The 26,336-nt window shown below is 45.1% G+C and overlaps 1 protein-coding gene across 3 annotated transcripts in view; it reads right to left on the bottom strand.

Annotated features, from left to right (window-relative positions):
* The window catches only part of B4galt6 (beta-1,4-galactosyltransferase 6), a 61,933-nt gene extending 39,058 nt beyond the window's left edge, over window positions 1-22,875 (bottom strand). For all 3 annotated transcript variants that reach the window (XM_060377636.1, XM_021628188.2, XM_060377637.1), the window contains exons 1-2: window positions 22,742-22,875; window positions 4,610-4,726 (exon numbers count right to left, since the gene is read on the bottom strand). In XM_060377636.1, coding sequence (XP_060233619.1) covers window positions 4,610-4,726; window positions 22,742-22,856 — 232 coding nt within the window. In that variant the 5' untranslated portion in view covers window positions 22,857-22,875. The remainder of the gene's footprint in view (window positions 1-4,609; window positions 4,727-22,741) is intronic.
* Between the last annotated feature and the right edge of the window lie 3,461 nt (window positions 22,876-26,336).

Below are 26,336 nucleotides of genomic sequence, written 5' to 3'. Positions count from 1 at the left end.
GGGGTCCTCTGCAAACATTCTCAATAACCACGGAGCCACAGCTCCAGTCCACGAAGTAATGTCTCGGTGCTTTGTATCAACCTAGACAAGAGTAGTTTCTTGTTCTTCAAACTTGATTAATTTCTACCACTAACACCTGGGCCTCTCCTCATCCACATTCTATGATTCTACAGAGCCACATCTAACTCCTTTAAATTTCAAGCTCTCTGGTTATTTCTATAAAACAAATTTAACCGTCACTCTGAGGACAAAAAAAAAAAAACAAAAACAAAGCCAGAATAGATAATCTAGGGCTAGACTGATGACATATTTCATAAAATAACACAATCATCACTTTCACTGGTTTTAATGAAACCAAACAATAATTTTTAAGTGTCTGAAAGTCATGCAATACTAGCTAATTGCTTCAGTACCAAGCAGCGAAGGGAACTGTCCTTGCCCACATCACTGCAAATGACCACAAAGGGCACAAGTCACTAAAAGACTTACAGAAATGCTCCCACACTGCCCCAGCCCTTCATGTGGGGCCAGTTCAGCTAAGCCTGTCCACCACTGGAACCGTTAGCCCGAACATCACTTTTAACTGTAGTCAAATTGTCTTTAACTTCCGGCATAAAGCACCTAAGACATCCAAGGAACATACTCCCCATAAAGACGTCATGGCTGATAAAACAGCCTGAGTGATTTAACCCCCTGGAAACAATACTAAAATAACCCCACACAGCCATTATCCCTGTAAAGGCGGCAAGCGAGCACCATCCACAGTGCAACCACGACTTTCAAAGCCCTGAACAGTTTCCAAAATGTGATGGACACACTTGGGATTCACCGCAGCTTATGTGAAAGGCAGACATTATTTCATCTAATGAATGGATGGAAACAAAATGAGCTCCAGGCAACCTGCTTGCCTTCTCCCTCTCAGAACCACACCCAGAGAAATGAAAGCCTCCAAAGGAAAAGTGCTAGGTAGGTCCCAACAACACGCTCACATAGAAAGCACAAAGAAAAGAAGGGGAACAAAGGACAACTCTCAAGAGCTTCACTTCTGCAAGAGACAACCCTAGAAGGTGCTGTGGGAAGTCCATCGGAGCTCCAATCTGCTTGTCACTAACATTCTCAATGGCCTCGCTATAAGCACCCATAGAATGAGGAAGTCACCAGATTCATTCTAACAAACTATCGTCTATACCCGCACAGCCCTGATCACCCGTTACATCCACTTTCAATAACTACACTTTGCTTTCTCAATTCCACAGGCTACTCAGAAAGGCATCATTTGATGCTGAGGACTTATGATTTCTGCACAAAAGTCCTATAAGTCTGTTGGCACTTGATGGTACTGAGTGTCAGACAGCAACAAAAACCTTCTGAAACCAAACACTCAAAGTACTACACTCAATTGACTTCTCGTGTTAAATTATAAATGTATTAATCAGTTTCTTCCATAGTACTCATAGCTTTATACATTTCACTGCTCTCTCTCTCTCTCTCTCTCTCTCTCAATTTTGGCAAGTTATATCTAAGTCTTTGCAGAAATAATTAGATGCATTTTAGTAATCATGTCTCCATCTTTCCCAGAAGCCTCGAAGGCTGGCTCCTCATTTAAAGAAGGTTCTTTCCTAACACTGCATCTCCCACATTTATTCATGCATGACCTATACTAATTTCTCAATAAGTGCTGCCTAAATGAGCCTGGCATAGCCTCACAGCTGCTAACAGACTCTATTCCCCTGTCTCCCGGGGTGACAGAGCCCCAGCCTTACTCAGAACATGGGTGAGCATAGCTCAGAGCTTCAGTTCCAACACTCTGTGGTCATGTAACTAGGTCTGTCTGGCCAGCGTAGGAGCACAGTGGGACTTTTTTGTTTAAAGGAGGATATCTTTTATCACTCCATCCCCCTCAGACATCCTCTCCCACCCTACCCCTCCTTGAACCAAGTAGACACAGAAAGGTAGATGATTGGAGTCCTGGCAGCCACTTTGAGCTATAAATTAACTAAGAAGTCATGTGGTGGGGTAGACAGAGAAAAAAAGAAAAGGACAGAAAAAATGTCGTGGTTTGTGTTCAGGACCCTCCACAACAGACACTGGTTGCCAGCTTGCCAGGCTTCACACAGACATTTTCCATCCTCAGGGGGATCCTACGGAAGGCTCTAAGAGGCTCACAAAAGTACACAACTCTTTGACACAGTCCCTGCCAACTGCTGCTTCCTTATTAAAAACGATGGCTCGAAGAGGGGAAGAAAGAATTTCCTTGTTTTGTCTTTTTTTTTTTTTTCAGGGTGCTGCGAGGAACATCTCCTTGCCCAAGTCATCACCGTTCCCAGCCAAGCTCAACACCCACACATAAAACTTATTCATATCTCAGAGGTGGAAGAAAGATATGTGAAATTCTTAGTATTCACACAGACAAATACAGTAACCTAAACATACTTTACGCTGCAAGGGAACGGACTTTTCAATAAATATCCTCACAAGCTGGATATTCTAGCATGACCTAAAGCTCTTTGAATGCTTAGACTTTTAATATGACCTACTATTTTAGAAGACAAGTTAATGGTCTTCTAAACGTCTCTGTCACTGTCTCCCCCGATGACTGAGACTGCCCTGTACTACCACAGGGCCAATTACCTCGAGACAATCTTTCTAAGTGAGATTAAAGTTCAAAGATTAAAGGAAAGAGTGCTCAGATTTAGAAGAATCATAAACAAATCAGGCAAATGAGTAGGATAAATTCTCTACAGGTACACATATCATCTGACATAGACTGAAATCCCATTATGACTGGAGATACACTTTCTAGCGAGGAAGGAAGGAGAGTCAGCGACAACTGAGTATGTTTACAGTGGCACAAAAAGTTTTAGTATTTTTCAACTATTTAAAAACAAAGATCTAAAGAGTGCCGCAAGGGACAATCATTGATCTTGTCATTGTGACATTCCATAATGCCCTGGGAGACACTTATTTCCATGACAGGGAAAGGAAGTCATTTCTTCCCTTCAGAAAATCCCTAGTGAAGTAAACTAGATATTAGCTCTAATGGAGAGCCCACTCCCAGTTAAGATTGTAAACAGGAAAGGACAGCCACTAATTTGCAGTATCATAAAAATGTGTTCTCTGCTTTCTTTAAAAAGGTTATAAAATTACGAAGAAGTTCATCCAAACCTAAATGACAGTCCTAATAATCTAGCAGATAGAGGGTTGGTAAAGATCCTTTCCCTATCCATAGGCTGTCATTTTGTTCTGATGACAGTGTCCTTTGCTTTACAGAAGCTTTTCAGTTTCATGAGATCCCACTTATTGATTGTTGATCTTAGAGCCTGTGCTGTTGGTGTTCTGTTCAGGAAGTTGTCTCCTGTGCCAATGAGCTCAAGGCTCTTCCCCACTTTTTCTTCTAACAGGTTTAGTGTGTCTGGTTTAATGTTGAGGTTTTGATCCACTTGGACTTTAGTTTAGTGCAAGGTGATAAGTATGGATCTATTTGCATTTTTCTACATGTAGACATCCAGTTAGTCCAGCACCATTTGTTGAAGATGCTGTCTTTTTTCTATTGTACAATTTTGGCATCTTTGTCAAAACTCAGGTGTCCATAAAATCAAGAAGGAGAACCCTGGGTAAAATGATCAATCCTCATTCAGAAAGGCAAATGGGATGGACATCGGAAGAAGGTGAAAACAGGGAACAGGACAGGAGCCTACCACAGAGGGCCTCTGAAAGACTCTACCCAGCAGGGTAGCAAAACATATATTGAGACTCATAGCCAAACTTTGGGCAGAGTGCACAGAATCTTATGAAAGAAGGGGAGATAGAAAGACCTGGAAGGGTCTGGAGCTCCACAAGGAGAACAACAGAACCAAAATATCTGGGCCCAGGGGTCTTTTCTGAGACTGATACTCCAACCAAGGACCATTCATGGAGATAATCTAGAACCCCTGCACAGATGTAGCCCATGGCAGCTAGTAAGGGGAACAGGGGCTGCCTCTGACATGAACTCAGTGGCTGGCTCTTTGATCACCTCTCCCTGAGGGGGCAGGGAAGCCTTACCAGGCCACAGAGGAAGACAATGCAGCCAGTCCTGATGAGACCTGACAGGATAGGGTCAGATGGAAGGGGTAGAGGTCCTCCCCTATCAGTGGACTAGGGAAGGGGCATGAAAGGAGATAAGTGAAGGAGGGAGGGAAGATTGGGAGGGGAAGAGGGTGGGGGCTAAAGCTGGGATAGAAAGTGAATAAATTCTAATAAATAAAAAAATGTATTAAAAAATAATAATCTAGCAGAACACTTAGTAGGGGATACTGATCTAGAATACACAAGTAAGGGATGCTAAACTAGCATTACAATGAACAGCAATGCAGCGAATACAGCGAATCTAGTCGTCTACTGAGTATTGGGCCAACCAGGCAAACACCTGTGTATGGGATGCCAATCTCGTGGGAGGTAAGCTAGAAGACACCCACTCAGCAGTACACTTAGTAGGGACGCCAGTCATCTAGTGGTGCCCTTCCTAAGAGGCAGACCCCGCTTTAACCAAAAACTATGTGCAGGTCAAGTAGCTAGCATTTAACTGATCTGCAACTCAAATGGTAAGCAAAGGAGGACACAGCCTTACCTGTCCCATTGAACGTAGTATTTTTATTCGTATACAGCCTGATCATATGTCCGATTGTTTTCACGTTCTCTCTCAGCATGATACCTCTAGCTTGTACCATAAAGAGGTATGTGTTGGCTGTAAAAGAAAAGGCAAAAGAGAGAAAGAAGGTCATGATACAACAAGATTTTTCTTAGTAAGATAATATTCAGATTAAGTGAAGTACCCCAAAAGCGGACACTCGATTATCTATCTACCATGCCAAAGGGGAAAACAAAATACAAGATGATTATTTCCTGCTTTAAAAACTTAGAAACAAATGGACTTATAGAAATTAAAATGGGGGCCAGCAAGATGGCTCAGTGGGTAAGGGTGCTTGCCACCACGCCCATTGACCTGAGTTCAGTCCCTGGTACTCATATCACAGAAGAAGAAAACTGATTTCCAAAAGTTGTCCTCTGACCTCCACATGTGCACTGTCACACTTGAGGGCACACACACACACGTGTGCACAAAGACAATAACTTTAAATGTTCAATAAAAATGTAAAAATTAAGTGCCAAGGTCCATCTAGTTAATAGAACAAGACTAAACACACAAACTGTAACAAAATTCCTTAACTTCGACAAAAGTGTATAAACATTAGTCATTGCCAAAAAAGTTATTTATTATATATTATATTATATATGATCAAATATCACTTTCTAAAATTCTATATTAGTTCCCAAACTCCATTAAGGTAAGAATCTCTTATCTGACAGTTAATACACTACCAATCACTATAACATCAGGCTGGGATCTACAGATCACCCCAACACCAGGATGGGGTCTACAGATCACCATAACACCAGGAAAGAGTCATCTACAGATCACCATAACACCGGGATAAAGACATCTACAGATCACCATAACAACAGGATGAGGTCTACAGATCACTATAATACCTGGATGGGGTCTACAGATCAACATAAATCCAGGATGGGGTCTACTGATCACTATGACACCAGGATGGGGCCTACAAATCACCATAACACCAGGATAGAGTTGTCTACAGAACACCATAATACCAGAGGGGTCTACAGATCACCCGGGTCATCCTTCCCGAACTTCACAAAGCCTTAATGTGTCTGAAAGGAATAGTAACTTAGAATTGATAGCTTCTTGGATCATTTGTATGACTCAGTTGTTTAAAGTACTATAATTCATTTCAATCACAAAGTATGAAAAGCAACCATCAGTGTACAGCTTAAAAGATTGTTTTCAGATGTAGCCCATGGCAGTTCAGTGTCCAAGTGGGTTACATGTTAATGGGAACAGGGACTGTCTCTGACACAAACTGATTGGCCTGCTCTTTGATCACCTCCCCCTGAGGGAGGAGCAGCCTTACCAAGCCACAGAACATGACAATGCAGCTACTCCTGATGAGATCTGATAGACTAGGATCAGATCACTGATAGGGGTATTTCCCCTATCAGTGGACTTGGGGAGGGGCATGTGTGAAGAAGGGGGAGGAAAGGTGGGATTAGGAGGGGAAGTGGGAGGGGTTTATGAGGGATACAAAGTGAATAAAGTGTAATTAATAAAAGTTAAAAAAATTAAGTTATCAACTTAGAAAAAAAATCAATTGTTTTACCTCTTTGTGGTGTTTCAAAAGCAGGCCCCTAATTTCTATCTCTTGAAGAAATTATGAAATGATAGATTTCAGAACGCCCTGACTCAGGGGAGGGAACTAAGTCAGGAGATCTTCCTTGGGGGCCTTACTTGGGACAGCCTACAGTACTCCAATTCTGTCGTTTTAAAGAGATAGCAATGCAAGGGATGGCCCCTAAAGCCCCTTCCATGCTAAGTAGTTTCATCACAAAGCCAACCCTTCAGGTCTTCATTCAGACAAGAGGCTCATTTCCACAGCACAGTCAAGCATCAGCAAGACTCAGTTCACAGATCTGACCACGTGACGAAGAGCTGGCACTGTGCAGGGTAATGACACTCTCACAAAAAGAAAGCCCAGGCTGGGCTGTGTCCTTTGGGAGAGAGTACTTCCGTGGCATCCAGAGAGCCCCAGGTTCAATCCTGGCACAACATAACTTCTTCTTTCACTTTCAATGGGTGAAGAGGAGGTAAACGGGAATCTGGGTTTCACATAAGTTTTTCTTCAGTCATACATTTTAATGTAAATCAAGGGCTATGAGAAGGCTCAGAGGGTAAATACGATTCCCGAAAGCTACCCTCTGACCTCCACGTGCACGCTGGCATGTGCGTGCGCACACACTGAAATAGATGTAATGACGATGTCTGCACGCTTGCCAAGAAGTCTTATAAGTAAACTTGACCTGTTTAGACTTGCATTTATCATATTAGAAACCACACACCTGTACTACATTTTTGCACTTGTATGGATGCTAAGATGCTAAGTGTGCAGGGCACTTTGCTGAGTCTTACAGACACAATCTTTAAAATCCACATACTTTCAGTTACAGGTAACAAAGCTGTTTTAAAAAAAATAGATTATCATGAGGTGGATGATTTTTTTTTTTTTAACCACTGCATGGACGGAGAAACAGATATAAGGAAGAGATGGGGAAATGCTGAACAGCGGGAAGAAATCTATTAGTTGATTTGAAATCATTTGCAGCTAAGACACTACATTCCTCAGGTGAATGGCCCTCGTGGGGTTGGTACCTAAAGACGAGAACCCACTTGGGAATGAAGATGGAGATGTACTTAAACGCAGCGCAGCCGGCACGGAGGGACACAGTGATGTGTCACCACGTCACACTAAACAGAACATCAGGACAAAGTCCCCCAACATCATACAACCATACTGAGCAGCACTCAGCTAAGTCCTGGCTAGTTATCACTAATATAAAATGCAATTGCTCTCTGGTAAGACCTGAAGAAAAAAAGAACTCTTGTCTAAAATTTTTGTTCCAATTTTAAGAAACTATAATTCAGAATATCAATAAGGAAATCTTTCTCAGCTTTGCCCTGTGTCTTGAGACAACTCAGAAATATTAAAAAAAAAACACCTGCTTAATTAAAACCATACTGTGTGTTCTGTAGTTAGCTCATTTTCTACTTTCCTCTACATAATGAGACATAAACCCAACTTGCTTGCCAGTTATCCTTTCAGAAGAAAGAAAAACACCATAAAAACACCTTAGGGAAAGGAAAGAACAAAAATAACTTCAAAAGGCAAGAGTTTACAAAAGCAGCTAGGCATTCTACCTGGGGCTTGTGACAGGAACTTCATGAACCTGCTTCTTTCTCTGCTAGAGAGAGAGGGAGGGAGAGAGAGATTTGTAAAGAACTTGTGTCAACCACCCTTTCCACATCCAGTTCGGCTCACTGCAAGTGTTGAGTGTTGACGGTGAGGGCTGCGCCATGCGCAGGGACACAGGAGTGTCACTGGACGGGAAGGCCTCCAGCACTGCTATCCAGCCTCCTGACTGCTGAGACACACCTTGCTTTAAGTGCCTCAGGATCAAGTGAACAGACGCTTCCAAAGGGATCTGAGGAACAGGCAGCCTGGTGGCGGTTATAACGGCAGGATTGTGGCTAAGAGGAAACACAACTAGGAAACATGCAAGTAACAGCACAAGCTGGAAACTAGACTGGCGAATTGCCGGGAAAATGATCTGGAATGGATGTAAGGAGGTGACGAGCCCACGTATGCAGACGACACACTGGAAGCCTGAGACTAAACGACCCCAAAATAACCTCAGAGGAATCTACAGAGTAAAAAGAAGTCAACTAGGTTGAATGCTGCAAAGGCTACAGAGAAAAAACCTTGAGAGCCTGAGGGCTGGAGAGATGGCTCAGTAGTAGGAGCGCTTGCTGTTCTTGTAGAGGGCTAGGGTTCAGCCCCCATCACCCACGTTAAGTGGCTCTCAGTGGCCTGTAACTCCAACTCTGGGGGATCTGACCCCATCTCCAGCCTCTGTGGATGCCTAAATAGAAGTAAGTCTTAAATAAAAAAACCAAAGCACAATAAAACAGAAAGATAGTTTAGGGAAAAATATCTGACATATGACATACAATGTGCTTCGCCAGGCATCTTAATCAACTCCACGATCACTAATATTACTCCCACTTTGAGAGAAAGAAATTGAGGTGGGACATTGAGAAAACCACATCCTTATTGTAAGTAAAGGGGTAGTCATCATCATACCTCCCCACCTCCTGACAATGCTAGGAGGCAGTCCCTTCCAATCTTTCAAGGACCAGTGACTTGGAAATGAAAGAAAAAAAAAATCAATGGTCCAGTGGATAGCACACTTCACTAAAGTAAAGTGGGCAGCCAGCGAGAAGATTCCTTAGAAGGCGAGGGTCTGAATATGTCTGTGGCCCAAGAGGAAGAGGCCAGCAGAACTATTTGCAACACTCAGAGAATGAAGAACAAGGAGGGAAGGACATTTCTGCCCATGGAGGTCTGAGCAGAGGCTCTGAGGAGGACAGGAGCATAAAGGAAGATGAGCTGGACAGCTCCCAGTGCAGGGAGGGCTGAAACTCAGGGAAGAGAAGTGAGAAGGCTGGGGTGAAATGGAATGTGAACAAAGGTGCTGAGGAGCTGCCGGCCTTCGAAGCCTGGGTAGCTGTGGTCCTGGGTAGCTGTGGTCGGTAGACGGGCGGGGAGGGCAAGCCACAGAGGAGCTCACTGACCCCAGCATTCAGGGGAGTTAGGGATCTTGAGATGGAGAGACCATTCTGGCTCATCTGGGTTACCCAGTGGCAGCTGCTCTTACGAGAGAAAGGGAAACGGGGTGTGAGGTGGTGTGCACACACACAAAAGGCACATGGAGACAGAGGCAGAAACTCATGTTTGACCAGGCACCTACAGCCTCAGGAAAGTATCCTGCCAACGCCTCCATTTCAGGCTTCAAGCCTTGGGAAGAGATAATCCCAAGTATTTTAAGAATGCGTGTTGGAAGGTGTGTAGACCTAGAAAACTAATGTAGTAGCTGAGAGGGAGTCAACTTTCATCACTGTCAGATCAGAAAGAGAAAAACAAACAAACAACAAAAACAAAGACACCCAGAGGTATCTTACAAATAGATTTGAAAACTCATACGCAAGTGTAGATATGAAGGCCCCGAGGGACAGCAATTTAAAAGCAATGCAGCAGAGACACAGGGGGCCAAGTAAAGAAAAAGAGAAATATTCAAGACAAAAAGTTCTGAGGGGAAAAGCAAACAGGACGGACATCGGAAGGAGGAGAAAACAGGAAACAAGACAGGAGCCTACCACAGGGGCCACTGAAATACTCTACCTAGCATTGTATCAAAGCAGATACTGAGACTCATAACCAAACTTTGGGCAGAGTGCAGGCAATCATATGAAAGAAGGGGGAGATAGTAAGGCCTGGAGAGCACAGGAGCTCCACAAGGAGAGCAACAGAACCAAAAAATCTGGGCCCATGGGTCTTTTCTGAGACTGATACTCAACCAAGGACCGTGCATGGAGATAAACTAGAACCCCTGCACAGATGTAGCCCATGACAGCTCAGTGTCCAAGTGGGTTTCCTAGTAAGGGGAACAGGGACTGTCTCTGACATGAACTCAGTGGCTGGCTCTTTGGTCACCTCCCCTGGATGGGGGAGCAGCCTTACCAGGCCACAGAGGAGGACAGTACAGCCAGTTCTGATGAGACCGCATAAGCTAGGGTCAGATGGAAAGGGGAGGACCTCCCCTATCAGTGAACTTAGAGAGGGGCATGGGAGAAGATGAGGGAGTGAGGGTGGGATTGGAAGGGAAGAAGGGAGGAGACTGCACCTGGGATACAAAGTGAATAAACGGTAATTAATATAAAAAATTTAAAAAAAAGTTCTGCGGGACCTCCACGCACATGCCATGCACTCTCACGCATATGCTCCCTCTTTCCCTCTCCCCCTTCTCCCTTTTTCACACACACATACACACACACAGGCGCATAAATGAAGAAATCATGAAGAAAATGAAAAAATCACGAAGAATGTAGCACTGTAAGCCAGACTGCAATTAACATCAGAAGCCTGAAGAAACACAAAATGGCCGGAGAGAAGCTGCCTCCCACATCACCTAAGAATACACAAGGAAACAGTATCTCAAAGCACACCACGCCATTTACCTGATATTACCTACTGAACCAGGCATCTCAGAGGTTCTACAAACTACTACAATAATCTTCTTAATACCTGCTCCAGGCCCTGCATATTTATCTTCTTTCCACATTCAGTGCCATGATCAACAAACCTCTAGAAATTGCTCATCCATGATCACAAAAGAAAATACACTTACAATATCAGCATTAGGCCAGATCAAGCATGAAACATGGTTTATACTTTGCAGTGGTACTCAACCTGTAGATAGACACCCCTTTGGGGGACAAATGACCCTTTCATACGGGGGTTACCTAAAAACCATCACAGAACAGATACTTACATTATGATTCATAACAACAGCAAAATTTACAGGAAGGATTAAAACCAAAAATAAATGTTGGTGCTGTGGCAAGCTGATAAGCAACTCCCACTGGGACAAAGTATTATAGAGTGTCGTAACACAAAGGGGCAAGTCAGACATGGCTTCAAGCAGACTACTATGAAAACCATTAGCGCGTATTATCAACTCTATCTTCCAGGTTAGTCAGGGACTGACTCACAGAGAGGAAGAACTGCATTCAGAATTCCACTTCGTCACGTGGTCAGAGGCAAAGGTAGCAGGAAGAACACGACTGTTTCCAATCTCATTTGGCAGCCCCTACTCTGCTCACGTAGACACTAAAAATTAACAGGGGTGGGTGCCTTCACAACACGTCTATCACGTCCACGCTGCCGTCAACGGCTCTGATTACTCTGGGAGAGCATGTGTGTTGAGACTGGTCATACCTCTCATTTTTAAACAAAAGTCACGCTTCCAACTGCCTTATATTAAAACTAGCGGAGGTCAGTTTAGCCAGCAGGTATTTACTTCTCACTGTTCATCGAGCGCTGCAGGAGATTAGGGGGCTGTGTGGTCCTCGGCTGTGGGGTTCTTTGTGAGGTTCACTTGCACGAAGGTCTCACAACCAGTGCTGCATAAAACCAGAGCCTGCACAGGAGGCAGAGGCAGGAGGATCAGAAGTTCAAGGTCATCTTTAGCTACAGAGTACTTTCAAGGGGAACAGCGGACCCTGTCTCAGAAACAAAACTGACACAGGGTTGAAGAGATGGCTCAGCAACTAAGAACACCCCAAGTGCAAATACCCATCACCCCATGTTAGATGGCTGCCTGTAATTCCAGATCTGATGGACGCCCTGTTCTCCAAGGGAACCCACACTCATACTCACATGCACATAAACACACACAGAGAGAGACACATAATCAAAACTAAAATAGACTTCAGGGTGTAGTGGGGCATGCCTTTAATCCCAGCACTCGGGAGGCAGAGGCTGGCGGTTCTCTGTGAGTTAGTTCTGCAGAGCAACCCTTCCTCAAAATTAATTACGTAACTAAATTTCATTTAGTTTAAAACTGAAAGAAGGAAAGAGGAAAGGAGGGAAGGACGGAATCAAGACCTCAAAGAAAGACAACCTTCCAGGCATGGGTTCAGCCTTGTTTAAAGGTAACATGTTTCAAAGAGTACACTTGGAACCAAGCTACTGGCATGAAGACACAAACAAAGGACAGCCAAGTATCCTGCACTCATTAATTCGTAGGCTTCCTTCAAGTATTACAGGAACCCTAACAGAGCTAATGGGGAAATGAAACCAGAAGGAAGGGAGGGAATATGGAAAGGAAGACAGGCAATGGAACAGATCTGCACAATCTAATCAGGAAACTCAGTGATGTTACAGACTAAAGGACAAAGCCACAAATAAACGTGCCTGGAAAACATTACTGAATTAGAGTTTTCAGAATCCATAAGATGAATGTGAACCCAATCTCTACCCACTTAAAAAGCATATAAAACAGAAAGACAAAGCAAGAATGGTATACGCTATGTTCTCTATCTCCAAACACTTTGTTTTAATGATTAAAACTTCAGAATTTAGGCTGGGTGGTGGTGGCACACGCCTTTAATCGCAGCACTCTAGAGGCAGGGCAGGTGGATCTCTGTGAGTTCGAGGCCAGCTGGTCTACAGAATGAATTCCAGGACAGCCTGGGCTAAAACTGAAAAACCCTGTCTCAAAAAAACCCAAAACCAAACCAAAACGAATGAAAACAACAATTAAAAACTTCAGAATTTCAACATGTTCACAAGAGGAGGGTATCTCTAAAACAAGAAAGGGAAGAGGGCAGTGGTCAAAATATGAATTTTAGCAACTTCCATCCGCAAGGGATGTTTTCTGACCAAGAAGTAAGGCACTTTACAGTTCTGTCTCTTCAGCCTGTTGATATAAATAAAAATAACCCATTTCCTGGAAGTTACACACGAGGCTGAGAAGTTACACTTTCTTCTGTGCTTTTTCCGCTATTTCAAGAGATGTTGTCTTATACTGTACAGGCTGGCCTAGAACTCCTGGCCTCAAGCAATCCTCTTGACTCAGCCTGCTGAACAACTGGGACTAGAGGCATTTACCAGCTCCTCAACTATCAAAGACCATCTATGTAACATTATTTTATTCAACAGCTGGTTTTAGTCCAAGTTATATTAATATATCAAATATATAAAACCAACAGACCAGGATCCAGGACAGCCAGGGCTACATAGTGAGACCTGTCTTCAGTATTCAGTATTTAATTCAAAGAAAAAAAAAAGAAAGAAAGAGAGAAAGAAAGAAAGAAAGAAAGAAAGAAAGAAAGAAAGAAAGAAAGAAGGAAGAAAAGATACTTTGTTTTACATTTTCTTTAGATTCATTCTTTTATTTATGTGCACGGATGTTTGTCGGGATGTATGTGTACTACCACATGGCACCTGGCATTCTTCACGCTTCAGAGGAGGGCATCCCCTGGAACTGGAGTTAGGGATGGTTGTGAGCCACCATCTGGGACCTGGGAACTGAACTTGGGTCCTCTGTAAGAACAGCCAGTGCTCTTAGCCACTGATCCATTGCTCCAACTCTACTGTAAAGCTACTTTAAGATCACTGTTATAGCTAGATGCTGAGAACGCTATTTTTAAAGTAGGCCTATTAGGAAAATGGCGACGCTTTTAGGACTTTCATTAAGTTGTTAACGAACTGCTACATGCCTTTCTAATAATTAAAAATGATAAGTAACATACTTAGGATAAACTTATGACCAAATTCCCTAGTCACTGATACCCTCCCTATAAATGAACATATGACAGTCATTTTTTTCTTTTTTTCTTCTTTCCTTTTTTTTTGGGGGGGGGGAATGTTTCAAGACAGAGTTTCTCTGTGTGATAGGCCTGGCTGTCCTGGATTTGCTTTGTAGACCAGGCTAGCCTCAAACTCATAGAGATCCACCTGCCTCTGACTCCCGAGTGCTGGGATTAAAGGCGTGTGCCACCAGATCCAGCTTGACATCAACTCTTTTAATTCAGTATCCACATCTCTGGATGAAGGAAATTATTCTTCATGATGGTCAGCCGCTTCTATCTTTTTGTTGTTTTGTTTTGTTCAAGAAAAGGATTCTCTGTATAGCCCTGGCTGCCCTGGAATTGCTTCGTAGACCAGGCAGGCCTCAAAGTCACAGAGCTCCACCTGCCTCTGCCTCCAGAGGGCATGCACTTCCAACACCAGGCTCAGCCGCTTCCATCTTAAAACAGGTTAGTTTGGTTTTCAAAAGCTAGGACTAGTTCTGCGAAAGATCAAATGGCACCAGGGGATCAATTCAGAAAAGTGAACCGAAAGATAGGAAATGTAGCTCAGACCTTGAGTTCAACCCCAAACACTGCATTAACGTGAGAGTACACATTCCTAATTCCAGCACTCAGGAGACAGAGGCGGGAAAATAAGGTCAACCTCCAGTACACACGCCAAAAGCAAACCTAGCCAGTACTTTACCACCAGCCCAGCCCCTACCACCAGCAGCAGCACCACCACCAGCACCAGCACCACCACCACCACCACCACCACCACCACCGCCGCCACCACGGCATTTGTCAGAAGCAGTTGCAGAATTATCTGGTTGTGTGTATAAATGGGAGCTGCAGTAAGCAACCCTACCGACAGATGTGGGTAGAAAGGAAACTTCAGGGAAAGGGCTCCAGAAAGGTGATATGATCGAGGTACAGAATATACAATACACACATACACATATGTATGTTATATATATTATTTTATGCATTTCATATATTATTTATTTTATATATAAATAAATGGATTATAGGATTTTTTTTATCTATTTATTACAACTGCTATACAGGGATCCATTATCTTTTACAACAAACGCAAGGTAATAAAAATGAAAGGCCGGGCATTATGGCTGTAGCTTTACTTCCAACGCTAGGGAGGCAGAAGCAGGTGGACCTCTTTGAGTTCAAGGCTGACCTGATCTACATACTGAATTCCAGAAAAGTCAAGGCTACCGAGTGAGACCCTGTCTCAAGAAAGCTGCAATGCCGCATGCCTCTGGATGCCTTTGAGAGCTTCCTCCATGCTCAATCTGTTATATTTATCCGTGGTGTGGCCAGTTTGATTCGATGTTTTATGGTTGGACTCCTGTGGACATTTTGCTTTTTTGGCCACAGCACTTTGGCAGCATTTGATTTGAGCCACTGCAAAAAAACACTTAGCAGAAACAGAAGTTAGGGAAGAATGTTTATGTCAGCCATTAGACTTTTGGCTGTGTGACCCAGCAGTCTGTTGATGAAGCTCTCCCTTGATGTTAAACCTTAAGTTTGTGATTGCCCTTGCCAACATTAACTGTCAACTTGACCCAGTCTGGAGTCACCAGAAAAAAAGTCTCTATTGAGTAACTAATTGTCTTTATCAGATTGGTCTCTGGGCCATTTATGAGATTTTGCCCTGATGCTTCTTGGACAACAATCCAGGCACCCAAGAAACCACTGTGTCTGTGCTCCAGGCTCTCACTGCTCCACATCCTTGTATAGAGAAGGAAACACAGGGCCTGTGAGGAGGACAGCTGCAGCCACACCTGGAACCAACTGAACCCAAGGCCCAAGGTCTGAAAAGCCATGGATCCCGTTTACATGGGATGAATTATGTTTTCTAAGTGGTCAGAACCAAGCTCTTCAGAGATAAGATGCAGGAAACGGGTTATTAAAAGAGTGTACCTTAGGGCAGAGATGTAGATCAGCTGACGGTGTTTGCCTAAAATGCACAAAGTCCTCAACACTACAGAAGAGCCACAGTCATAGCCCCAGCACTCAGAAGGTGGGGGCTGAAGTTCAAAGCCATCCTTATCTACATAAAGAATTCTAGTCAGCCTGGACTAGAGACCTTGTCTTTAAAAAGACTATATTGAATATGGCCTGCATTGGTTCAAAAATTAACTACTGTATTTCTATAAGCTGAAAGCATTCTCTTCACAACAATTCTGAATATCTATCATAGAGAGGCCCTTTCCAACCCAGGGTACTTTTACAGATATTCACAGACATGGCTATTTTTATCTTCAATAAATACTACAGGCAGAAGTGAAAAGCATAGCTGTAGAACACACGCATCACCTGCTTACTACGAAGATCTACTGGCTCTCAAATTCACTCTCCACCAAGCAAGGTGGAGAAGAGCACTTGGCTGCTCCAGATTTCTATGAATCGGAAAGAAATTACCTAGTCATATGACGATGTACATTAAGCTTCATTGTCACTAAGGGCAGAATTACAAATCCTACTCATGAGTGGCCATCCCGCTGCTGGAGGCCATCCTTCAGAGGGGAGCTGCTTCTGCAGGAGCAAGGCCCCTAGAATAACCACACTGATGTTCAGGCCACACCAACTTGCAAGAGCCTCATAAAGGGAAAAGCTCAGCCTCCTACCAAGAGCAGGTGGGTGATTTCTCTGACCCCTTACAATGACAGATCCCATTCCCACTTCCCCAGGAAGTTGGCTGACTCTCAGACATCAGTCAGAAGGCTACTAGTGAAGGCACATTCCCCCCTGCCCATCTCTTCTGCCAGCTGGAGAATCTGATATAGCCTGACCACATGCCTACATGAAACCACTCCCTTCCTATGAATTATAAGAAGGGACCTCCACTCTTGTCTCCTGGCCTGAACTCTCCTCAAAGCCTCTGCCATACTCTGTATGCTCATGGTGGTAATACCCTTTTAATAAATCTTACCCAAAACAATCTATCACAGTGTCCTCTGCTCTGGCCCAGATCTGAAATCCTTTACTGACTCCTGCCTATCAGGCGGGAATTGAAGGGTGGCGGGCCTTCTGGGAATACCTGCAAACTGTACTTTGGCCTTCTTGGGAGCCTTGTGCAATCACTAGGAGACTATGCTTAGGAGTCAGCAGCTCGGTGAGTAAAAAGCACTTGCAGAAGTGATATTGCTCCTCAGCTGTAATGGGGAAGAGAAAGCCCAGCACAACTCTCCTATATGACAGAGACACACAGACCTGTCCCCTGGACTCCAAGCCCTTATTTCTACCTACCTAACTACTGACAAATTCTTCCTGAATATTGGAGAGGCATCCAATTCCCAGACCCTAAAGCCGAAACTGCTCCCCCAATCCCAGAACCTGGACATCCTCTGTGACTGGTCACCTGAGGTCTAATCTTAGCATCACAGGAAAACTGCTCTCCTTTGCCACTCCACTGTTCTCATCCTCCACTCCGATCTGGATCTAATCTCCTCCTGCTGGAAGCACTTCAGTAGCTTCTTACCTGGTCTCCCTGACTCTGCGTCTGCCCTATATTTCTCATCCTTCATGCTAGGATTACTCCAAAACAAAGGGCTGTCTCATTTCCCTTTGCAAAGCTCCGGCTACTCATGGAACAAAAATAGCATGCAACAGCAAGAGAGGCCCAGAGGCGAAATGTGACCAATACCCAGTCAGAAGAACTGCAGGAAAGGGCTCCATAGAAGAACTTGAAGAGTGAAAAAAAACAAAGGGCTTTTTTGCAAGACATGGCAGGTTAAATCAGTTCAAAAGGCCAGGAAAGATACCTGAGGCTAGGAGGCTAAGAGAACACTAAAAAGTTACCCGGCAGGTAGCTCTGTCCCTGCTGAGGTAGCCTAGAGCAAACCAAAGGAAGACTCTGAGGCTAGACTCTGAGCTAAGACCTGAGCTGCCTCCTAAAAACACATTTGTCTTCTTATATATCCCATACCCCTGGCTCCACCATTTCCAGCAGGCCACAAATCCCTTGGAGGCCCAAGTGGCCCAACCAGATTCCATCCCCAAAGACCAAAGAAAGCCTCTCCAGGAAAAGGTCAGGGACTTTGGTGTGTCAAAAGGACAGTAAACTCCCCACTCCCAAGGAAGTCCTACAGTGGCAGGCACGTCTATTCCTTCCTTATCATCGTTTAGATAAAGCTGTGTGGGCCAGACCAGCTCCTTCTGCTGTGACCGTTAGTGACCTTAAGCACTCCACTGGGCTGCACGCAGAGCTCTGGAGGCCTTTTGCAACCTGCCTCTCCACACCCCAAGGAATAGCTATACAGAACCAGGGTACTGACATTTTCCAGAAGCTCTTTCTGTGCTCCATATAGATCAATCCTGTTGGGATTCAGACCCAGGACAAGCAGGTGCTTATTTATCATACCAAATCAGACCTGGTCTCCAGGTTCTTCCAGCATCCCTCAGTCCCTACCTGAACTTTCCAACCCAGAGGCTGGCTTCTTCTTCCCCCAGAGGCTCTTCACTATATAATCCAGACATTTTGGTTCTCTCTCTCTCTCTCTCTCTCTCTCTCTCTCTCTCTCTCTCTCCCTCTCCTGCCCCTCCATCCCTCCCTACCGCCTCTCTTCCCTTTCTCTCTCCTCTCCCTCTCTCTAGCCCCCTACTTCTGTCTCCCTGTCTGCATGGCGAGTTCTCTGACCTCCTCCTGTGAGATCCGTGAACCCTCCTGAGAGCTGCCCCCAATAAACCTTGACTTGGTTTGAATCAGCTCATTTCGTCAGCAGGGAATACCTAGGAAATCCTAAGTCCACCCATCCTAGCACTCTATAAACCAGCCCTCCCTCTCTCTATATGCTTTCTATCATGTACAATGAAGGCCCATCATGGGGCCAACTTCCACAGAGGACCGTGTTGTCAACTGTGTTGTCATCAACTTTCAAGTCTTCCAGACCTCATTGTCCAGCTTCTCTTGGGTGCTGTAGTCAAATCAATTGCTCCTCTGATACAACAGAACATGATTGTGTCGCAAGGGAAGTTATAGTGGAAATGGCTCCTTAATAAAAGCAAGTTTATTCTCAATACAGCCAGCTCAAGGCCTTGGGAGGAAATTACACTCATCTCTTGGCAGCCAAGCATAAAGGCAGGCACAAAACAAAATGTCAGACTCCTGCCTCTGTTGGAAGGCTAAGGCAAAGTACTCACAGGCTTCCTGTGGGACAGCTCCAAGAGACTTATCTACAGCCCAGTTCCCCTCAGCTCTGAAGTTCCTCACTTGACACTATCTTGCATTTCCCAAAAGAAGTATCAAGGAAAATGTTTCAACTTATTCTTAAAATAATGAGCTTTGAGTTGTACTGAATACACTATAGAGTAGGTCGCAAACAGCCCAGAGAACACAGAGCAGCCTCAAGAGAACAAAACTAACCCAATTAGCTGTCTACAGGGTGTGGCCTGTCACCTCAGAAGGAAGAGAGGCAGGAGGAGATGGACTCTGGTAAAAAGGCCCAAGGAAGAGAAAACTAAATAATGGAACACCTGTCTGAAGGAAAGCACCCAACCAACCACGTCTGGACCCAAAAGGTAGAGAAATACAGTGACACCTGGCAAAAAGTTGATATGAAGTATCTCATAAGGACTTAATGGAACATGTCTGAAACCAATGAAAAGATGAGCTCAGGCCAGGAGGTGGTGGCGCACACCTTAATCCCAGCCCTTGGGAGGCAGAAGCAGGTAGATGGATCTCTGAGTTTTAGCCTGGTCTAGAGCCAGTTCCAGATTTCAAGGCTACCCAGAGAAATCCTTGGAGGGTAGTGTTGCTGGAAAGATTGCTCAGTGTTTAGGAGCGTTTAGCTGCTCTTCCAGAAGGCCAGGGTTCGATTCCCAGCACCCATATGACAGCTAATAAAGATCAGTAACTTCAGCTTCATGTCATCCAACAATCTCTTTTGGCTTCTGCATGCAAACAGCAAACAGACATACCTGCAGACAAATACTCATACACATAAAATAAAAAGGAAATTTTTATTTAAAAAATAAAATAAAATAAAAAGAACTTCTATGGTGCATAGTTCGGTTAAGAGGAAATTTTACTCCAGGATGTAACTTGTGTAAGAATATTGAGCATTGCAACAAGTACCAGTTCACCCAACGAAAACTACTGAGCAGTAAGTGATGGCCTGGGAGAGCACACATGCCACCCCAAGGCACGAGGGGCCTCGAGGAAAAGCACTTACTCAATTGGCTGCTGTACAGGCAACTCAACTGACCACATTTTCCACATCATTTTCACTTCAGAAAACAGCTGACACACTGTGGTTAGACCTGTGCATCTGACCTGCATTTGAGAAAAGTGACCACACACACACACACACACACACACACACACACTCACACAGCTTTTGTCACCAAACACAAAATTTGAATTTCCTAGCAAAACTGTGAATTTTAGAAAACTTCTTCCCAACTTAAAGATGAGAAAGAAAGAAAGGAAAAAAAAACAAAACAAAACAAAACAGCTCCCCCTAATAGCACAAGGAAATGGGGGGGCAGACATTGGTTTAACAAATTCATAGCATTTTATGCTTGGTTAACTTACTTTTCTTCCTGGCTTCATTGTTAACATTTTTAATTATAGGATTCTCAAAATAGAGTAATCTAAATTATGTTGACCTACTTGCTTGCAAGACAATTGTCCAGTTTTTATGACATGATCCACTCGTTGTTCTATGGCAACATTACACACTTAAATAAGAAACATGGACGGACCAGGCTTCCATATCAACTGAATTTTAACAATCTACAGATGATATATGAGCATTAGTGAAAGCTGGGATTTGGACTTCCTTTGCTTGACTTTTTAGCAGGCTTCCCAATATGCGAAGAAAGAGGACCCAGGATTTAGCCCAGTTATGCAGCTCTTTCTTTGCACATGCAAGGCCCTGAGCGCCATCCAACCCCAGCATCACAAAAGAAACAACAGCAAAAAGAGAGCTTTCAGAGGAAATGTGGAAATTGTGAATTCAAAAACTTTCTTGCTGGGTGTGGTGCTGCCTGTCTTTAATCTCCACATTCCTGTCTGTGTAAAGAGTTCCAAGCCATCTAGGGCTACATAAATTGATCTAGTCTAAAAAAAGAGAAATCTTGTCAGGGACCAGCAGGATGGCTGAACAGGTAAGGCTGCATGTTGCCATACCTGACAACGTGCACTTGATCTCCAGAACCCACATGGTAGAAGGAGACCACAGCCGTACTCTGACCTTCACACACACACACCATCATACATGCTCACACCTGTGCGCGCGCATACACACACACACACAATAAAGTTATAAAATATTCCTGTGCAGAATCTCTCACAGTTAAATATCTGGTAAAAATAATACTCTCCATAGAGGTCCAACTTTTGAGGAAATAAATGAAAAATCAAGAAGTTTCTATAGAATTAAATTATTTGCATACGATGTCTAAAATGACAAGAAAGATTTTTTAAAACCTTTTCCTGATTGTCCTAAATAATACCCAATCTATTAAATGATAGAAAAGATATTAAAATACTTCCGACCTCAACAATCTAGATGGTGTGGCAGAATTAATAAAGATTTCCTAACAGAAATAATTTAAAACATCTAACTTTGAACCAATAAAAAAATTACACAGTCTATATCCCAGCTATATAAAAATTTTGCCCAATTCATGTTTCAGGCTAAAATGTGAACTGCTGTCATAAGATAATTTGGTTTTTTGTTTGTTTGTTTGTTTGTTTTTGTGGGTTGTTGTTTACTAAAGAAAAAAAAACAAACTGAAAGACCAAATACCAAATATCAACACTCCTTCAAATTTTACCCTAAACAAGGTCTTTCCTTGATATATCATCATCTGATAGTATACTTAATTAAATCCAATAAAGAAAAGATCACATAATAATTACTTTTTTCATGAGAAATCATTCTGTAAGAGGCTACACTCTCTTTCCTGTAATTCATTACCACTGACACACACACACACACACACCTCTGCAGAGTTAAGAATTTCACCTCAAAATTCTGCAGGTGTTTTTCCTCTCTGAAAGGCACGACATTTTTTGATAACCCAGGGAAGAAACACTGACTCAAAACAAGACAACTGTATCTGTAATAAGAAATGACAGAATATACACTGTTACCAAGTCACTCAGAATTAAACAGGGAACAAGAAAACTCGGCCAAGTTTAGAGAAGAGGATGTTTTAACAGCCATAAAGATCCATAGAATTTTTCATTCACTAAAATAAGGCCACTTGAAAACCCTTGTCAAGAGCAGAAGAAATGAGGCATCGGGATATTTCAATAAAGAAGTCAAGATCACGCAGAAGTGTGTTTGGGACCAAACGTCAAAAAGTAAATAACAGAAAGTTAACAACTGAAGCCCACAGACTGCCTTGCATAATTGCCTTAATCGATGTTTTGTCTAAGCAGGCATCCCAACAGGTCACGCACAGGCTGGCTCTGACTAGGAGACCCGAGCTGATTAACTGAGCTGTGTTTCAACAACCCAGCTCCCCAAAACACTCACACACTGCACGACCCACACCAGCACGCATGCACTGCTGGCCTTCCCACAATTACTACTGCTTCCCCATCAGATTTTCACAACCTGTGATTTTACATTTAAAAAAAAAAAAAAAAAAGATGTCTGGATAAAACTACAATTAAACACTGAACTTATCCGATGGATAAAGTTGTCACCAATCCTCAAGAAAGCGACAAGAGTCAGCCTACCCCATCCCACCTCAACCCACCCTCATTTCCCTACATCCCAGAATTCGACCTTTTAGGTTCTCCTAAGCAGTTTTTAACCAAACCGAACATGGTCACTCAGTTTCTTCGACAGTTTTGAAAAAAGAAATCAAATCAGGTGCTTTGGTCCAGCTTCCAAAGCCCTCTACACCCCTGTTACCGCTCTGCTACCATAGGAGGTAAGGGTGTGTCCGGGTGCTTACCGATGCCTGGAGCCACATAGATGAAGTAGAGACAGGACGTGAAGAGGGAGAACAAGAAGATGAAGGCAATCAGGGAGCGATTGGAGACCCGCATCATCCGCTTGAGCGCAGACATCTTCCTCTGCCCTGCCAGCAGCGCGGGCCGGACTCCGGGACACGGTCCAGGCCCTAAACTTCCATGAATGTACAGAGAACCCCAAAAGGGTAGCGGGGTTCGTCCGTGAAGGCAGCGGGGAGGGGAACTGAGCCGGAAAGGGGAAACGGATGCAATGAATGGGAGGCGGTGGAGCAGAGGGAAGGGTGGAGGGATGCCGGGGGGGACCGGGCACCGTAGAGGCCAAAGCCACGGGCCAGGCTGGGAAGAGCGCTGCGGTGCGGAGCGCGGCCCGCGGGCTGCAGCGTGCCGGGGTCCCCGCACCCCCGGGCGGCGTCCAAGAGGCGAATCCCCAAGATCGGGACCCGGGCCGGGTCGCGTGCGCTCTGCGGGCCTCGGCCGCGGCGAGCGCTGCCAGCGCGGGGCTCTAGCGTGGGCGCCGGGGCACGCGAGGCGCGGGCGGCCGCGGGGAGCCTGGGGGCCGCGGAGCGGGGCGCTCGCCGGCTCGCGGCCTGCACCTCATTCCGCGCCGGGCCCCGGAGCGCAGCGGCGGCCTCGGGAGCCGAGCGCAGGCCAGGGCGGCGTCCCGGCCAGCGGCGAGTGCGCCCGGGCTCCGCTTGCTGCCGCCGCCCGCTGCCCAGCCGGCCACGGCAGCCGCATTCCCGCCGCGGGGCCCGAGGGAGTGGCGGCGCCGCCCCCGCACAGACCCCGGACTACCCGGCGGATGCGCGCGGCCGGGGCCCGGAGGGCGATGGAAAGAGGTGACAGACGCGCGGCGATCGCGGACCGTGGACACCCACGAGGACAATCCCGACAGCCCTGTGCGCCCCCGAGAATGCTGCAGGCTCCGCCCGCCGGTGCACAACTCGCCAGGCGGCGCTGCGCCGGGAGAAGGGGGAACCGAGAACCTTAGCCCCTGAAGCGCCGCGTTCTGATTGGTCCTGGTACTCCGCGCCAGCGTCCCACCCCGCCCCGCCCTCTCTGGTCACCGTCCCTGGTGGACCAGGCACTAGGCAGGACCGCGTCCCCAGGGCTGGGTGCGCCCTGCATCAAGGATGATGTCGGTGGGAGACAAGCATCTTTTGGAGGAGGACGAAGGAGGCGTAATTCCGTCCTGGATTTATAGACAGCCAGATGTGATGTGGGCCTATGTGCACCCGTTATGCCTTGACCAACCTTCTCACTGAAGGTGAGCACAGCCAACAGGCCCACGAGCACCACAGCCTAATTCCTAGCCCACCGGCAAGCTGTCCGCAGAGCTGATGCACCTCCTAGGCTCAAGGCTACCCTTTGTTCGAACGGTTCTTGCTTCTACACTGTTCGAACCCCTAACCTACATCGCCTATTCCAAGCAGATCGTGTGCAGGTGTTTCTTTTCAGCTGATCCGTTAATCACGACTGTATAAACCATCCTGCAAAGAGACGTGTGTTCCTTCCTTTAGCGATCAAATTATTAAAAACAACGGTCTCCAAAAAAAACTGGAATTCCTCCATAATCTCATGCTGGGGGAGGAAAAGGCAGAAATCTGGTGCTAACCAGAAGAGGAACTAGGTCGCTGGTGGAGGGACCACACTCTGACCAGCACTGCTAAATTGGGCATATACCTTGCCCTGCATTTAAACCTAAACCTCACGTGAGACTCTGAAGGTAAATTTGGGGTGGGGTGGTGTCACTGATCTCTGTTTCTTTTCCCAATGTGGCCACATTGATGAAACCTTTGTGAGTAACTGTTACCTGTTTAATTGAGAGCAGGAGAGTGGTCCTAAGTTTTTAAGACTGCCAGGGCCCAAGACTCTGACCTTAAGAACTCTAGCAACAGTTATGTGAGCCCTTATTGTTTGCTTTAATCCCATCACTGGGCAGGTTAGACACAAGGGGATCCCAGGAGCTCGCTGGCCAGCCAGCCTCAGGCAGTTGGTGAGCTGTGGATTCAGACACTTCCCTGGACCCCTTCTCAAACACCGAGGTGCAGCAGAGGAAGACAACCAACGCCAGTCTCCGCCCTCCGCCTTCACACTCACGTATGTGAAGCTGGACACCTACACAAACATGTACATGCACACCTCACACACGGCTTCCGATTTTAAAAAGACTGGCTCTCCCGGAATGAAGCACAGCTCCAACAACAGACACAAAACACATGTATGTGGTGACTTCATTAAATGAGCCTTTAAAGGGTTAGAGGGAGCCTGGTACATGGTGAGCACTAGTGGGACCTTTGTTTGATTCCCTTCTTTCTTTTTTAAAAAACTCTCAGGCACACGCCTATAATCCCAGAAGCAGAGGCAGGCAGATCTCCAAGTCTGAAGCCAGCCTGCTCTTCAACACAAGTTCCAGGGCAGACAGGGCTGTGACCCAAAGAAACCCTTTCTCAAAATATAAATATAAAAAAATTAAAAATCTCCTCTTGATCACTGTCTGCCTAGGGACAAGGATGCTTATCTCTATGTTTAAACGCCAAATTCCCTACTAAGTCACCCAGGAAGTTTCTTGTCTCTAGTGACAAGGATGCTTATCTCTATGTTTAAACACCAAATTTCCTACTAAGTCACCCAGGAAGTTTCTTGTCTTTAGTGGTCTTAAGAGATGCCTGAGAATCTCAGTGCTCCCCCTCTTCACGGACTCCCATGCCAAAGATTGAGCCTAGAGGCGTGTAGTCAAGCACTACCCTGGAGCTGAACCTTAAACACAGTGCACAGCTCATTTCTAAAACAGAGACAGGTGGAATGTTTAGAGCCTATGAAATGCACACTGAGCCTCTTTGAGCCTGTATTACCAAGTGATACTTCTTCAAAGACCAGGTAAAGTCCACAGCAAAGTAGACTGCAGAAATCTGAGGTGTTTCATTTTTTAACGGTGGTGAAGACTGTAAGCCTATGGGAGCAGGCAGTAATTTACAATTGTGAGACAGAAAGAAACCAGTTAACGACTTTCTTCTAAATGTATTACTACTAAGCCTGTGGGAATTTCCTTATTATCTTCTGGCAGAGGTGACCTTCATTCACATTACATTAGGTGTGTCTCTGTATATTTGATTGTTAATTGATGAACCCATAGTGAGGAAATGTTAACAGATTCTGGTATTATCATTGCTATTGAGGAATCTCCTGTCTCAATGTGTAAAAAAAAATTAATCCCCAACTATCTCTGATTGGGAATAAAGAAGCTCAAGAGCCTATGAAGGGGCAGAGGAGACAGTAGGCAGGACTTGCATTCCCAGTCTAGGGGTGTCGGGCAGGGAGGGAGAAAGAAGGTGCCGTAGGTGGAGGCCACCATGGCAGAGTCACCATGAGAACAAGGAGGGAGCAGAGGCAGCCAGGGCAACACTAGAGGACAGGTCATGGGGCACATGGCTGGGAAGCAGGCCAGGCTAGCACAGTCAACTTAGAACAGATCCATACCCACCCAGTTATGGTGCTTGAAATTATTGTATATGTAACAGGTCTCTGTCTCGTTGTGTGAGAGCTAGAACAAGCACAGAAAAAAAAAATAATTCCAGC

The sequence above is a fragment of the Meriones unguiculatus genome, chromosome 2 (assembly GCF_030254825.1).
Source record: "Meriones unguiculatus strain TT.TT164.6M chromosome 2, Bangor_MerUng_6.1, whole genome shotgun sequence".
Lineage (NCBI taxonomy): Eukaryota > Metazoa > Chordata > Mammalia > Rodentia > Muridae > Meriones > Meriones unguiculatus.
The sequence above is the reverse complement of the archived record's forward strand: the minus strand, read 5'-3'. Positions and strand labels throughout refer to the sequence as shown.